We start from the raw sequence: 16,691 nt of genomic DNA, 5'->3' as shown, positions 1-16,691 counted from the left end.
GCCATGTTGCCGTGTGTGCGTGGAAACGACGTTACGCAACCAACTGCAGAAAAGCCTCTTAAGGGAAATAAAGGCCTCCTTCAAAATCAAGTTAACTTTTTTGTTTTTTTTCCATAAGGGCTGCAAAAAGGGGAGTAAGCGTAATAACGCCGGTAGGTGTGGATCTGATGTCTATTTGAGCTCAGCGAACGACTGGCAAACAGTTCTCGATTCTCTCGCCACAGAGTCGGCTCCAACGGGTTTCAGCTTGCCCGCGACCCGAAAGGGGACAAGGAAAATGGACGACGAGTTTTCTTACTGCTTCTAAGCTCTTGTAGGTATGACACTTTTTGAAACAAGCTTTTTAAAAAAAAAAACAACAAAAAAAACCTTCAATACTATAAAAATAATAGCTCACCAAGTCATAATGTGAGGCTACATTGAACACGCTCGTTAGTCCTTGTAAAAACCACTTCAGGTGCGCACCCTGTAAATTTGGCAGCCTTGAATACCTTCCGCCAAAAATATTGAATAAAATTAAAAATCTTTAATTTGCCACTTTTGTGCAGTGGAATCTTTCTTTTTTTTTTTAAATAGGATTTCCTGCGGCGGCCACTCGAGATGCCTTGGAGGACGCTGAAGTGGCATTTTACGTTCCGTTTTTGCTGCTTTTCTTACTGAAGGCAAAAAAAAAAAAAAGAAAAAAAAAATACATTATTTGAGCGAGGCCGCCTCACACTCCTCTGATCCAGGGGTGGGAAACCTTGGGCCTGCGGGCCATGCCAGGCCTACGGAAGTATTTGATCAGGTCTGCCATGAAATGCTAAAAAAAGAATAAATTGAATACTTGAGACTTGTAGAACTGATTTGATCAATATTTGCTACACATGGTCAGACACTTGATCAACTTTTGCCACAGGGAAAAAAAACAAAAAACGTAAAAGGGTACTTTTACTGTATTTAAGTTTTATTTGCAATAAGCTTCACTAAATAATCCTAACAGATAAAAGTGCAAGACGACGAATATTCTAAGAGGAAATAAATGCAAATTGAAAATGGAAATGCACATTAAAAAAAATGAAAGAAAAATGTAAGTTGTTATTCGCTAAGCTTGTTGCCAACTCTTTAACCGCATTAGCGTATTCAAAGGATGATTTTTAGGATAGCAATAAAAATATTCTAAAATAAATAAAAATAAAGGAATTAAAGTAACAAAAATTTCTTTTTAACTTCTGCATATTTAGTTTGAACTTTCAGTCGTGTCATTATAGTTTGGATTTCTTTACAAAGAAGAGGAGGCATGCTTTGCTTGATACAAATTCTTGCTTGATGATTGAGAAAGCAATCTAAATTATAACGTAATGAATACTCGCGCAACATAAACGCCTCACCTGTACAGTTGAAGGTTTTCCCTTGACAAACGACTTTTGAAGTTGTGCGAGTCAAGCAACAACGTGAAACGAAAGAGATGGCAGCCCAAGCTCATTTCCACATTCACACTTGTTTTCTTCCGAAGCAATTACGGCCAAACAAGCGCAAGCCACCCGAGTGGAAAATGGAAGAATTCATTTCATCTCAACGCAACACTACAAAGTTTTGCTTTTTCAGACCAACACACACACCAAAAATGAAATATGGCTACGGCGGCGGGTAATTATTTGTTCCTCATTGTTTTGCATTTAATCATTTTCTGTTGGCTGCAATACAAACGACTAATTTCTCCTTAAAGAAAAAAAAAGTGGCAAAGCCTTCACGTCTCGAACTGCGCTCGCGTGTCTGATTAGCGCCTCCTCAAATTACACACGAACCGTGAAAACTGGTTGGCACAGACGCCGATCGGACTTTTTGTTTGACAGCCATCCCCGGGTTGGTCTTAACTCCATGGCCACTGACCTTTTGCTAAAAGCTAGGAGGAGGGCGCGGGGGCGGGGTCAGGGGCTCCTAATTGCCTCAAATAAGAGCCCTCGCAGCTCCAATCTCATCAGCGGTGGGAGATTTAAGGCCGATGGCAGCCATTAGGCAGCTCGCGATTGTTCAGGAGGGGAGCCGCGTCGAGGGGGGGGCAAAAAAAGGAAAAGCCTTGACATTTCCACCTTGGCTGGAAATATGTTCGGCTATATTTTCTTTATGCTCCACCAACGGAGTTACGGTTTTATTTTCTTGCTTTCTTTATATGTCCGTGAAGCGGTTTGGTTGTACGTAACTTGTTTTTTCAAAAAAGGACTATATCAGGCACGGAATCAAATCAAAAGAAGAAATGAAAAAAAAAAAAAAAACAACAACAGAAAAACGCTCAATCGGGGGACTTCAAATCCAGTGCAGGAAATGCCAGTCCACATTTGAAGATGTTTGTGTTTTTGATGTCGAGTTGCGTCGACAGAATTTGAAATTCCCAAAACAAGTTTCATTTTCAAGCAGATCCACATTTAGAAGCACGTTTAAATTAAAACAAGTTGCCACGTGGTTGTAGAATGAGAGGCTCATATTTGAAATGGAAATGAATTCAGATTTGATCCAGATTACGCATTTGACTAATGTAAATCCCAAATGGTAAATCCTATCAACCATCAAGATACCAACTCAAACTGCATGTGATTTAAGATTAAAAGATGCAAGATTAACATATGTCAACCCAAGATTAATTCAAATGTGATCCAGATGCCACTTTTGTCAGTTCACGCCTTGATCACCTTGTACAATTTTCAAAGCCTTGGTGGAGGTCTGCATTAAAACATTTAAACAACCACGTCAGTCGCAGGTAGTCCTGATAGACTCTCTGTTTCCAGGAAAAAAAAAAAGGAAGACAGCCCTGGGGGAGGCGGTGCTGCAATCAGAAGGAAAATGACAGCTCTGGCTTCTCTTCCTATCGCCAACAATCGGGCGCATGGAGAGAGGGGCGTTTATCTGCTGAGAGCCTCCAAATGCATTACTGGTGAAAAGTGGTCTGGAGATACACACCTTGAGTTGATCTGGAAAGACCAAAGTCATGGAAATATAATAATCAGAAGAATGGTGAAATGGAAAAAGGGAGCTAAGTGAAAGAGAGAAAAGAAGGAGTCCATTTTGCGAATTTACAACTACGTACGTATTTTGCAAAAGCAACTTCCTGGTCGTCTCCAAACGCACCAAATTGATGTCTTTACCTACTGTGTATTTTGTGAACCCTTAACCATACATGATCATTTTTCTGGAAAATTCACTTTTTTTTTTTTAACCAACTGACTGCATTTGATGAATGGACTCCATTCTGCACGAAACACGTGAGTTGAGATTCCACTCTTGTTTCCCGCCTCTGGCTTTCATGCCGACTTTCTCCCTCTGCCTGTGTCAACGCATCTGTCTCGCCCCTCTGTAATCCACCGTGCTCATGATGACTCGCATATTACAAAAGCGTGACACACACACACACACACACACACACACACACAGAACATGCCATCGCACACACGGCGGTAGTTTTGAATAAAACATGAGGTCCACTTCACAGCAGGGCTTTAATATGAGCTCCGCATAAATCTGCCAACACTTTGTCGAGACACATGTGAGGCGCCATGACGATTTAATATGTCGGCCGGCGCATTCAAAAGAAGGCAAAACATTCCAAACGTCTTAGCGGCAACAAGGACGTCGTCGTTTCCAGCAACGCTCTTCCCCCTTGGGTGACAAATGAGGAGCCAAAGATTGGTCCCTGTATTTCTTTAACACAACTGGGCGGAGGTTTCATGTGTGTAGCGGGTTAAAAAAAAAAAAAAGAAAATAAATAAATTAAAAAAAAATTCTTAATTTTGACATTTCAGGATATTTTTTTGGCGGGGTATTTTTTTTTTCATTCATTATTTTTGCAGAAATTTTTACCCTTAAAAAAAATCCAAACTAATTTTTCATGAAACAGTTAAAAAAAAAAAAAAAGTTTAAAAAATACCTACAAAAATTTTGGGAAAAAAACCCCCCCGTACATTTTACGTGAATAAAATAGTACTGTTTATATTCTTAAAAAAAACAAAACAAAAAAAAACCCATAATTCTTCAGAAAAACATTTCAAAGGTCACATTTATTTTTCAATTTTTCTTTTTTTTTTTTCGTTGATGTACATTTGAATATGTCAGCCCGCATGTTCGAGAGGAGGCACAAAAATTGCAAACGCGTTAGCGGTGACAAGGACGTCATCGTTTCCAGCACTACTCCCCCGCGAGTGACGAATGACAAGCCAACGATTGGCCCTCGTATTTCTTTGTGACAACCAGGCTGCTTTTTGGCACGCAAGTTTGCTACTGGCAAAAATGTACAATTCCTAGTTTGAAACAAAAATATCACAAAACAAAAAAAGTCTTCTAATAGCTTAGGCCATCTTAATGTTGAACACCAATTCCTTTTTTTCCAGCAATGACACATAATTTACCACCCCTGATTCCTATTCACACCCGAGATCTTGTAACACAATCAAGTTACATGCCACAGGAGAAGAAAATGGCTAACTGGGCTCAATTTGGACCGTCTCACAACGGGGTGCACTCACTTTTGTTGCCAGCGATTGAGTTGCGAACATTTAAGGTGACACGAAACGAACACTCACATGCAAGCTGTACAAGTTGTCAAGAGTTTATCAGCGAAGGGGGCGGGGGGGGACTTACGATGGTGAAGTTCATGACCTTGAGGATCCAGATGGTGAGCGCCAGGTTGACGAGGATGAGGATCATCAGCAGCAGCACGAAGAAGTAAAGGCAGCGTTTCCTCCAGCCGTAGATTCCCACTTTGTACACTTGCGCTTGCTCTGAACTCTGGACATTGTTCCTATGACTGCACTGTTCTTGGGTCATCTGAGGGGGGGGGCAGAACAGAATGTCATTATGCAAAGGACAAATTCACACGACGACCCAGTAAGTCACAATTCTTTTTTTTTTTTTATTTGATGCGTTTCCTCACGTGATGCTCTTCGCCGGCGAGTGTGTGTCAGGCACGACAAACGTTTCGTTTGTGATCACGTTGATTGATCGTCCCATAAGCCCAACATAACGCCACCGCGTCGCCTCGGCCCCGTCGATGCCATCCGATAGCGATTAATGATGACTCTAATTGCCCGACCACACCGACGAGGCACTTGACGCGCAGCCGTAATGGGCCGGCCTTAATACCTCGGCGGCTAAAATACAATTTACCGTCCTCTTGTGTTTCGGCCGTCAAATGGCTTTTGACAAGCGGGCGCATTAGCGGCTAACTGAAACAAATGACACAAGACAGGCGGGCCCCGGTTGCGGGCTAACTGGCTTGTTTTCATTCCGATCGCAGGGCGGATCTTATTTTGATGTCCCGGGCTAGCGGACGGGAGGGAAAATCACCAGGCGAGAGAGCAAAGCTAGCAATGAAAATTCAGATTATTCGCAGCAGGCTTCAACCTTGGCAGTCCCATTTCCCGGGATTTAGTTCCACTGGTTTCCTCGCCCCCTCATGAGCCGTTTCACTCAAGCCTAATCTATGAGAACAGGAACGACGACGACGAGGGTTTCCAATTGTATCGATAAACGGCGTTTTGAAGTCAAGAACGGCGCGTGATGAGCTAGCTTGCGCGGTTCTCTAATAAGACGCGCTTCGTCAGTTCCGGCAGTGCTCACAGTTTTTCGTTTGTTCTCTTGTTCATAACCTTTCAAGGTTTTTCATGGAAACTATGGCTTTAGCATATTGTGAGTTTGTGATCGACAACGACGATTTCTGACTTGTATGCAAAATTGGGTTATAGCAGAAAATGTTGATTCCTTTTGTTTCGTTGACTTGTTGATAAGTTTTCACGTAAAAATGACAAAAATTCAATAAGGCCAAAAGTATTCTTTTTTTTTTTTTTTTTTCGCATCAGACAGACAAAACAAAATCACTGTTGGTTCACTAAAACCTAATCCGACAGAAGACGGGGCGGACTATTTCGGGAGCAATATCGGCGGAAGTGCTAAAAATACTTGGGGCGGTGATAATCAGATTTAATTGCCGTTTTGTCTCACTTGATTATTCAATGTGACTTTGTATTCAAAGGCTCTCTGGAAAAGACAAAAAAAAAAATCCAGCGAAGGCGCTCCAGTAATGAAAGAGGACAATTGTGCCAAAAGCAAGTTTGGACAACAGGGGAGGAGAAGCAAATTAGAGGCAAAACAAACTATTGGACCTCGTTATCGCACTGCTGCTACTTCTCTTGTTCAACCAACCAGAGACTGAAAGAAAAAAAAAACACAGCCCCCTCCCAAAAAAACAAAACAAAGTACGGCTCTGATTACACAGAGAAATGAGCTTTTACAAAATGTTATTGGCCGCTTCCGAGTGCCAAACTGCCAGGCAGCTGCCCGGTTTGGCCCTTTTATGAACTGCACGTGGACCCGTACCAGCCAGGACCGACCGTTGCCAACGGCCGCAGCCCCTCGGCGGCTGTACGAAAACCAACTGAGCAAATAGCCGAGAGCCAGCGGCGCTTTATAATCCCACGCAATGCGCGGCTAAACAAACCATTACAGAAATGTGATTGGCTGATTAAAAAGTTTCACCGGGTGAAAGTTTAAGGTCACGGAAGAACACTTCCAACAGCCAAAGAAACTCTTAATGAGTTTTTACAACACCAAGGGCGTGGCTAGGCGGATGACAATCCATAAAGTGTTGTTCAAACAGGCGGGAAAAAAAAACCTACTACTGGTAACACACGACAGACTAAATGGCCACCCCCGCTTTCTCCCGTATATATTGTAAGCTCTTCGAGTGTGAGCTGCCTCAACTTGCGTGACTTCCATGTTCGTTATGTCTCTCCCTCACAAACGACAAGCTATGATTCACCACGTAATCTTTATCTTCTACTCAAAAGCTGTGCTGATCTCAAATCCAAAGTGTTGCAATGGCACCATCTATAGGGAGCTGTGAGTCATGACATTGAATTTCACAGACAAGTCAGACTGCAGCGACTTCCAAGCATGCCGGTTGAAAAACGTCGTTAGTAGTATATGGTATTATATAGCCGTGTGGAAAATAAATGCTTGACGCGTGACAAGTCCAGGAGGAACCCGCGTTTCTCCTTAATGGACATGATGGAGTTGTTCAATGTTTGTGCTATATTTAGCTGGTTTTTCATCCAATATCGAGTCACACAGCGAGTGAAAAAGAAAAAATGTGCAGAACGACACCACTGTTATTACGGGCTTTTTTTTTTTTTTAGTGTTGTTTTTTTATCCAACTCGGCCGGAGGCGCTTTCCCCCGCGCCGAGCATATGAGTGTTTATGGTTCATGACACAATTATGATTAAGATGTTAGCCTCTCACCGCGAGGTGAATGCAAAGAAGTGCAGAAAAAAGAGAATAAACAGAAAAGCAATTTTACGCCGCCGTCTTTCTTCGGGGAGGGTGGCGAGCGATGTGGCGATGACCTGCCTTTCCCGCCCATTTCAAAGTATCATTTTTCATTAAAAGTGTGAGATTTGTCCTGAGGGGGGAGCGTGCAGATACAGTAAACGCAACATTTAATTTCACTGTGGCCTTGTGCGATTAATTTTCAGCCACATCTTGATCATTAACAACGACGCGTAATTGCTTGGAGCCAAACCGATGCTTTCCACGCTCAAAAAAGCCTTAAATAAAACACCCCTTTTAATGCGGCGGGCGCTCGCAACAAACACTTCCACGCGTATCGCTAATTAATCGCCACTGAATCGCAAATGAGGCACGGCAAGGAAATTGGGTTTTAAATCATTTTTAAAGGAGAAAAAGGCATCAATCTCGCCGTGGGGGGAAAAAAAATGAAGGCAAAACATTCAATTATCTTCATATTGAAAGAAATCGACCAATGTCAAATGGAATGCTAATGCTGTGTCCTAGTTTGCGGAATAATCAAAACTGATTTTCTTTTTTTTTTTTTTTATTTAAAAAATAGAACTTTATTTTCCTATTTATTTGTCTAATTTCCTATCATTTTATTCTGGAACAAAACTCAGTTGTTCTCTAATTGATGGCAAATTATTTTTTTTCCGGGTGCCTGAAGCCCAGTTTTGCAAAGCACTGCCCTCGCCAATTCCAATTCTTGTCCCCGCATACAAATGTCGCTCCACATAAGAATTTCAAAGCTGCTAACGGAGGACCTCATGATTTTCAGGCTTTTCAACCCTATAACAGTTCAGTTCAGAAAGTTAATTAACTTTTCTTCCAAAGTCCAAATGATGTCATTTGGATCATGAAGGAGAATTACAATCCTAATTGTGTTATTTTGTTCGAATGTTCGTCTGCTGTTCATTCGGTAGCTCCCCCCCCCCGCCAATTTATTTCTTGTCTGTTTGGGGCGGAAAAAGAAAAAAAAAAGCTTTTGGAGATTTCAGAGTTTGGGATAAATCCAAGACGTCGCCGTCGTCGCCATGACGGCGGGGTGCCAGTTCACACCGAGCCTGGCAAAGTCACTTCTACTTCCCTGCGATACTCCACCGGAGGTGTCTTTGAATCCGGTCCAGGATTATGGCTTTGAGAGCATAAGGGTGGAGGATTTAGAAAGTCAAAGACGCCAAGAGAAACAGCCGTCTTGAATATTTTGGTTTTCAAGCGACTTGCCAAAGGAAATTAAAATACAGATTGGAATTAGAAATACAAGAGAAATGAGCCAAGAACAGAACAAGAGGCTTGGATGAAAACAAATTGCGTTGGACTAGCTTGACTGGAGAGCAGTCCAGAGTGGAAGTCAAAAGTCAGCTGGGACGGGCCGCCGCCGTTACTCGCCGCCCAAATGACGACAAGCGCTAATAATAAAAAATGTTTTCTCCACAGGTGACGTTTTTGATCAAGTTGAGTCGCAGCGGTTGCTCGGCGCTGGCTTCTTTTTAAAACACGACGACGCCAGGCTGTCCGTTTCTCTCGTCGTCATTATTAACAAAGCCGCTGACGAGCACGCTTAAGCTACTTAGCACTCGCAAAAAACATTTGCCGCACGCGACGCAGATTAGGAATAAATCCAAAGAGGAGCAAGTTTCTCATCTCTTTACTGTGAGCGTGCTTTCTCGCCGTCGTTGCCGCCGGGCTTGCGTTCAACGCCGTAACCGGCAGACAATTTATTGCTTTCTCACCCCCCCCGCCCCTTCCCTTCTTTCTTTGCCTTTATTGGTGTTTAAAAAAAAAAAAAAAAAAGCTTTGTCTGGGCCGAAACTCGTTAAAGTGTTTGCTGTGATTAGGGAATTGTTTTTCTTTGTTGCTTTCTTTTGTTTTTAACTGTCTGGAAGTATTAAACACGGCGGAGGGCCAGTGCGGATGAGGATAAAACCCGGCTGAAAGGCGAAGAAATAGCCGGATACGATTCTGTTGTCCGTCTCCAAGGTGGAATCACAGACAAGCGCGCGGATCCTTGTAAAAGTTTATGAATGTTGGGGTTCCAAACACAAGCGGCCAGAAACTCACTCAGTAGCCCCCCCCTCGGAAAGCAACTTTTTTTAAATTTAATTTAATTTAATTTTTTTTAAACACGCTCAAGCCTCGGTAACTTGAGGTTTAGATTCCACTTGTGACCACCCACCAACACCAAAGTGTATTTTTAGCCAAGAGGGAGGTCATGGCACTTGACTCGGGAGGCATGCGGATTTGTCGGCTTGCTTTGAAGTTGAAGCGGACTCAAGCGAGCTTCTTGAAATATCCACACCAGATTGAGAGAAACGTCGCCTCGTCTCTCACGTCCGCTTCCGACTTTGGATCGAGAACGAAATGGAATCAAAGTGCGAAGGATTGGCTCACGTTCTTGTACGATATTGCGAAGAAGGCTTTGGCCATCGTTGGATCGGTTATTTTCGCGCTAACTGCATCCCATTCGATAATTGACTATCTTGAGGCAAAAATGGAGCACAGCTGGCAGATGTGCCGCCCTGAATGTCAGCACAAAAAAAAAAAAAGACGAGCACTCGACTGACGCAGCCGAGTGCTGAGGAAGGATGATTTTTGGCAGCCTTGTAGGAGGTTTGTGCTGTTTATTTTATTTGATTTTTTTTATTATTATTTTGCCTCAGCACAGTCAGTTCATGTCCTTACAGTACTTTTTATGCAAAACACGCAATTCCAGATGAACCTTCCATAGACAAATTCCCTTGGCTGTCTGGCCCGTTTTATGTTCAGCGGCGCTTTGAACGCAGTTCACGACGAAACGCTCACTTTAAAAGTTTGGTTGTCCTGTTATTTTATTTTTTTTTTGTTTCTGGAAGGCAGTTGAAAAATCATTAGTATGCGCTAAGATGCCAGGCTGCTTTCTAGCCTGATAAAACAGGCACGTTTATGCTAAGTGCCCATCGGTTAAGCGGGGTGACGCAGCAAACAAAGGATGAGAGGCCAACAAAACTTTGTTTTATGTGATGAAATTAAGGAGCCAAAAAAAATTAATAAAATGATAAGTAACATGACGCTTCATCATCCTCCAAAGGCATGGCCTGTCAACATAAAGGATCGTTCCGATTAAAGACAGATGACATGATTTTCGCATCGATTCCAGGGAGTCTGCAAGAACACTTTGATCAGATGTGAGTGATCTTCATCCAAAACGCGCAAAAGCCGCCGCATCAGCCCAAAGCCCCCAAACACACCTTGGCTGGCAAGTCCGACTTTGCAAAATATCAAATAAAAAAATTCTCTCTTCCTTCCGCCGCAAAGCGGCCACAGCAGCCAAATGCGGGCTGTCAAGTTGCAACAACCCAACCCCCGCCCCTCTTCCCTCGTCGCAGCACTCATGGTGAACAATGAGGCGCTCTATCGTGGCTACACCAGTTGACTATCCACTTAACGGGGTCTTGGAGTGTTCAAAGAACAAACACTACAAAAGTGTTTTTGTCTGCCATTTTAGTAACTTAGCATACAAGTCCTCCATTTTGTCAGATGCACCTGCGGCAATTTAAAAAAAAAAAAAAAAAAAGAGACTTTTATGCTGTTGTACATCTCGACAATGCAATTGCCATGTAAATTTAACGGCTCCAGTTTTCGTTTGAAAGTTGCGCAAAATGGCATCTTAAGTGCCATCCCGTGTCGCCTCCAGGGTCAAATGTGGACGCTGTCACAACCACTTTTTAAAAAGTTTTTTTGGGGGGATTTTGCAATGTTTGCCAAGGCGGTCCCGAGACGCCTCCATTGACTTCATTTTGGACTTAACAAGTCTGACTGGCGCCGCGCGTTTATTCAACGTGCGTGCGCTTCGACGGTCGTCAGGCAACGAGCGACTTGCAAAGCGCAACCTTGAAACCACGGCGCGGGAACAAAGTGGTGATATCTGCAAAGGCGGGAAACTAAATCGTAAATCAATGCCATCATAAACGTCCTAAGGGGAAGCACATTTTTTTTTTTTCCCACAGAGAAGCCGTTTTGGATTTTAAACAGCTGTTGGAGCATTGATTCCTTATCCCTGCTATCCAGTTTAAAGTCCATGTACTAGTACTTTCTTTGTCCTCACCAGTAAGACAATTCACTAGTGCAACAACTAGATGACAATTTTCGGCACACTAGTAATAATCTCGAGGCAATACTGTGGACCAGTTGACATCTGTGCACTACTAGTACATAATTTCAGGCGACAAGAAGTACTAGTGTCAAGTACACAGTTTTGTCACACTAGTAGCGTGTACTGCTAGTGTCTCAAGATTATCCTACTAGTGAGAACAATGTGCATGGACCATAAAAGGATATTAGTTAACTAGTGATTACAAAACTAACTCTTCATCAGTAATAGTAGAAGTATGCAGATGTCAACTAGTGCACAGTTTTGCCTCACTAGCTATATGTAGTCACTCTGCTTGTATGACAAAGTTTCTCTACTAGTGAGGCCAATTGGCGAACTAGTACTGGACATTAAAGTAAAAGATATAGGATAAATGGCAAAAGTACGACTAGTATACTGTACATATAGCACTTCACCAGTAGTAGTAGTAGCGCAGTCTTGTCTTCTGAATAACATGTAGTTGCCCAACTAGTAGGCAGTTACCTCACTGTCATTCTACTAGTAAACCCTAGTCATTCTACTAGTGCGCTAAATTGTCTTACTAGTGAGGAGAAATTGTGTTCCAAAAACCTGCTTGAGCATTGATTTAATTTAATCCTTAAGGTCCACGTACTAGTATGCTCTTTGTCCTCACTAGTAGAACAACAAGGGGGCATTCGTAAAATCAATGTTTTCCTAGGAATTTATGACCACTAGTAGGACAACTACAAGTTACTGGTCAGCCAAAAGTACTAATAGGCATTTTGGTGATACTAGTAGCGGCCAACATGCTACTAGTGTGTGACACAAGACTATTACTTGCACCTACTTGGGTTACTAGTAGAGCACGGTCGTTTAGGAGTAAGGTTTAATTGCACAATAGGTCAAAAGTGGCACGAGCACTGGAAAAAAAATGCACTAATAAGAAACTGATTCTACTAGTGTGCTGGAATCATTGCACTAGCTGTCTTACGAGTGTAGGCAAAGAGCATACAACGGCTTTCCATGGAGGACACCTTATAAGGACACCCTGAAGTATTAAGCGTGTAAAAGTGTGCCCTTTAAAAAAAATGTTGGCAGGGACTCTTGCCGGTGGAGGGTGACGGCATTTGGCGGGTGCTACGGCACCAAGAGGAGCGAGAAGGAATGAAAAACACGACAGGGACGGCGACGCGCGGGAAGGCCGCAGGCTATTTGGGGAGCAGACTAAAACTGGACCGAGTGACAGCTGCCGAGTGGCATATTTGGGATAGTGGAACATCTTTTTTTTTTTTCTTTTTTTTTGTGCATTTGAACAAAGTCACACGGTTTCTACCCATGTAATCAATAATTGCCCCAGGCGATCCGTCTCGATCCTTCCTAAAGAAACGGGATGATGAGACTTTAACAAGCCCAACTCTTGTCCACACAACGTCGGAAACCAACGAAAGTTCGCAGACTTTCCCATTTGTGATCGTCCTCAGCACCAAAGGGGCAAATCGTCTCCGTCTCAATTAGCTTCATCGAACATGGTCTCGGACACGTCCTGTCTCGGAGGTCCGCCGTTATCTTCGTTGTGAATACGGAGATAATGAGAGCAGAATAATGCCCAATCCCCAGGCGTCAATTGGGAATTATTCATTATTTTTCGCAACAGCTGCATTGGGTCATCTCAATTTTCAACCAATGTTTTATGAGGATAAGTACCAGCAGGCAAAAATAAAAAAGCTTTAGAACTAAAAAAAAACTTGAGAAAATGAAGACAATGTAGAAGTTCTGGAATACATTAAATCTTAACAAAAGGACTCACAACACACAAGAATTAAAGCAACTACTAATAACGCTAAAAACAACGTACAGGCTAGCGAGCAAGCTAAGACAAGGGGATAAGAACATCGATAAACGAAGACTCCCTCAAAGCGCTTCAGGAAAATGCAAACATATTGAAGCACAAACAAGATCTTAAAAATAAACAAGATTTAAGCATTATATTCACCGGTTACCACAGGAGGCGCTAATACAGGTAATGTTAGAAACATAGCAAGCTAGCTAAAACAACTCGACTATTTACATACAAAGGGAAAACAATATCAGAAAAGGAAGGAATCACAGCCCACAAAAAATAAGAAACGAGCAAAATTAAAGCATTAATTCACTGTTGCACCACAGGTGGCGCTATTACAGAGAAGGCTCAAAACAATGCGCTAAACTAAGCTTGAAATCAGAAAATGAAGAAACTCTAAATGCTCTCCCAATGTGCTTTGAATACTTTGGACTACATCCAGATTCCAGACTTTAAGTGGTCCCAAAAAAGGCCTGAGAGCAAATATTAGCGTTTGTCGCTAGGCCACTCGCTGGGCTCCCTGCAGCCAGAAATCAGTAGCTTGACTCTGCGCCGCTCAGCCTCAGCTTACTTATTTATAGCAGCTTCCCTTTCCTCGGAGGGACAACGCAATTGAAACCAAATGTGTGGCCGGGAGCCACCCCCGTCACCCACATCGCCCCCCCCCCCCTCTACAACACCTCCTTCTCACCATACACAAACACGGCTGGAAAATGTGAGCCGACGACTCCATTTCTTCACAAATCGCACACTGGCAGACTGGTGTCGTGCCTTTAATCCAACAAACAGTATGAGAAACAGGAAACGGAAAGAAACCATAGGAGGTGCTACTATAGGCAACGCTAAAAGCAAACACAGCAAGCTAAAATACAAAAAAAAAAAAAAAAACGAAGAAAATCTGACAGCTGCGTGTGAAAATGATTCTTAACAAAAAGGACATCAAACCAGAAACAAGAACATTTAAAGCTGTGCCGTGGGTGGCACTGTTGTCGAAAAGCCTCAAATAAAAAGTTAGCAAGCAAGTTAAAACAAGCTAGAAAACATTCAGAAAGAAACTTGTTCAGAAAATGAATCATTTGCTAATGAAATTAAAAAACAGCTAAATTGAAGCAGATTTTTACAAGCCTCCGACAAGATCTAATATTACACATGATGCTAATAAATGTAGATGCTAGTAAGCTAGCAAAAAAAGTAACCCAAAAATATCAGAATGAAAACAATTGCTAAAAATACAACTCCCAGCAAGAACAAATAAGAAAGAATTAAATGAACTACTATGACGACAAGAAGCATTAGAAATGACAACATAACCAGACTAGCGACGCTAACAAGCTAACAAAAAGAAAAAAAACACCTCAAAGAAAACTATTGCTAACAAAAAGTGACAAGCAAGCTAAATTCACATTTTCTTTTATATATAAAATTAAGTAATCTTTGGGTGTCTTCAAACTTTCCAGTTCCAATTTCGCGGCGAGGAAAGAGTTAAAAGGAATGCAGCTCGGCCCCCCTCCACGCCCACTCCACACTTCCCCAGCGAAAGTCAACTTACCATGATGCCGTTTTTTCGTTGAGCGTCCTTTCAATAATTCGGCTGCTGCTGCAGTTCAAAATAGGACGCGAGTGAAGTGGCCCTCGCTGAGTGACTCAACTTCTTTCCGCTCCCTGCTCAGCTTTTTCCAATAACAAGGTCCCCCCCGCCTCGGATCACTCTTTCCTAGATGCCCGTGACCCAAACTGTCTGACTTTCTTTTTTTTTTCCTCCCCGTTTCGCTTCCCTGTTGCCGTGCTGTGTCGAGTTGTTTCAGGCTGCCCTCTGACTTGTCTGCCTGATTTAGAAGCCACATGTGCTGCCAAGTTTAAAGGGGGCTGAGCTTACTTGTCATATGTCGTCACGGCAACACAGGCCAAACCAGCCCCTTTTTTTGTGGTATTGAGTTAACTTGTGTTTACGCTTGTAAGACGGATCGGAATTATTTAAAACATGTTCTATGTGAATTTAAGCAAATACATGTTAACCTTCTGTTTCAATACTTCTTAGTAAGTCTATTTTTGGAACGCGTCCATGGGGCTAACGAGTACCTGCTGGCACCATTTTTTTTTTTTTTTTTTTTTTAAGCACAATGTAACAGAGTCCATTTTTGCAGTTTTTATTTGGTCCTTCTCCACCCTCAATACTAACTGTGGCTTAATTAGAATTATTAATTTTTTTACGTGACAGTTTTGAATGTTAAAAAGTGGATCTAATAACGCGAGGACTGGCGACCAGGACACAAAAATAGAACACATTCTTCTTCACAAATTCCACACAGGTCGGCCTGATCCACGATTCAAACCCAGAATCTATCGACTGTGAGGCAAATATGCTAACCACCAGATAGGAAAATCCGACCAAACTAAGTGCAAAGACGGGGCAAAAACTAGCTTGAGGGTTGCAGCTGGATTAAATCGAGCTGGAGTGAAGGAAAGCGCTATCAACTAATAACAAAGCGGAGTGTCTCCCGCATCCTCCCGGAAAGTCAACATTTATAAGGTTCATCTGATTTGCATGAGAATGGCAACACAATCGAAGAGTGCATTTTGTTTGGGGTGCACAGCGAGCCCAGCAGAGAGAGCCTGCGGTTTGGAGAATGCAAATTCCCGACAGCACGCGAGGACAAAGCTTCTCCTTCTCCCGTCTCCTTGGAGCTCCCACCCCCCTGTGATCCCATTTGCTCCGCCAGACGGATGCTGCCCGTTTTTTTTTTGTTTTTTTTGAAGGGGGGGGGGCAGCTTTGATGCTGCAGCCATCATAGTTGCTCGCTGTGCTTTTGTTGGACAAACAAGCAGGAAATGGGAGGCTGATTTTACTGGTAATTGGTGTTAACTGCAGTCAGCGTGCGAGATGAGCTTCCCTCGTTCCGTCATTGTTGTCCGGTGACCCATTTGGCTCCGGAAGACGCCTCGTAAATGCACCCGCATCAGCACTAATCGACATATTATGCTGTTTTGTCTCCATTTAAAACAGTTCCCAGGTGTTTTACGACTGCAGTGTTACGTTGGCTTAGGAGAGCTTCATTTTTTTCTATGACCAAGATTGTAACTCAATTTACTCCCCATTGAAATAAAATGAAATCTGTTCTAACACACCCCGCAAAAATACATAACTTTTGTCATATGCTTTTAAAAGACAATGTCATGAAATGAGCTGCGCAATTAATTATGCTATCTTATTCTTATGTTGATGTGCCTTTAAGGGGCGTGGCTGATAGCGAGAGATGACGAGCTGGAGTCAAGCAATTAGATCACCTCCATGCTGCTGCGAGTGTTTTCATTTTGTGCTTGACTGTGTGTGCCTCGTGACTCCTCGCCACATAGCACCAAAAAAGGGGAAGAAGTTTGTAGTTCATTTATTTCGACGAAACCGCTGAAATTAAAAGGATACGATTATTCAAATTAGCCCGGCTTAA

At 42.6% G+C, this 16,691-nt stretch overlaps 1 protein-coding gene across 6 annotated transcripts in view; it reads right to left on the bottom strand.

Annotated features, from left to right (window-relative positions):
* Positions 1 to 16,691, bottom strand: part of sgcd (sarcoglycan, delta (dystrophin-associated glycoprotein)) — a 95,505-nt gene that overhangs the window by 25,018 nt on the left and 53,796 nt on the right. For 5 of the 6 annotated variants that reach the window (XM_088280023.1, XM_088280022.1, XM_088280020.1 and 2 more), the window contains one exon: positions 4,612 to 4,797. In XM_088280023.1, coding sequence (XP_088136149.1) covers positions 4,612 to 4,797 — 186 coding nt within the window. Of the gene's footprint in view, positions 1 to 4,611; positions 4,798 to 14,794; positions 15,056 to 16,691 lie in introns of those variants that run through there. The other variant, XM_088280025.1, reaches the window with a different exon arrangement.

The sequence above is a fragment of the Idiotropiscis lumnitzeri genome, chromosome 17 (assembly GCF_059441095.1).
Source record: "Idiotropiscis lumnitzeri isolate Australia: NSW breed Sydney's pygmy pipehorse chromosome 17, RoL_Ilum_1.0, whole genome shotgun sequence".
NCBI lineage: Eukaryota > Metazoa > Chordata > Actinopteri > Syngnathiformes > Syngnathidae > Idiotropiscis > Idiotropiscis lumnitzeri.
The sequence above is the reverse complement of the archived record's forward strand: the minus strand, read 5'-3'. Positions and strand labels throughout refer to the sequence as shown.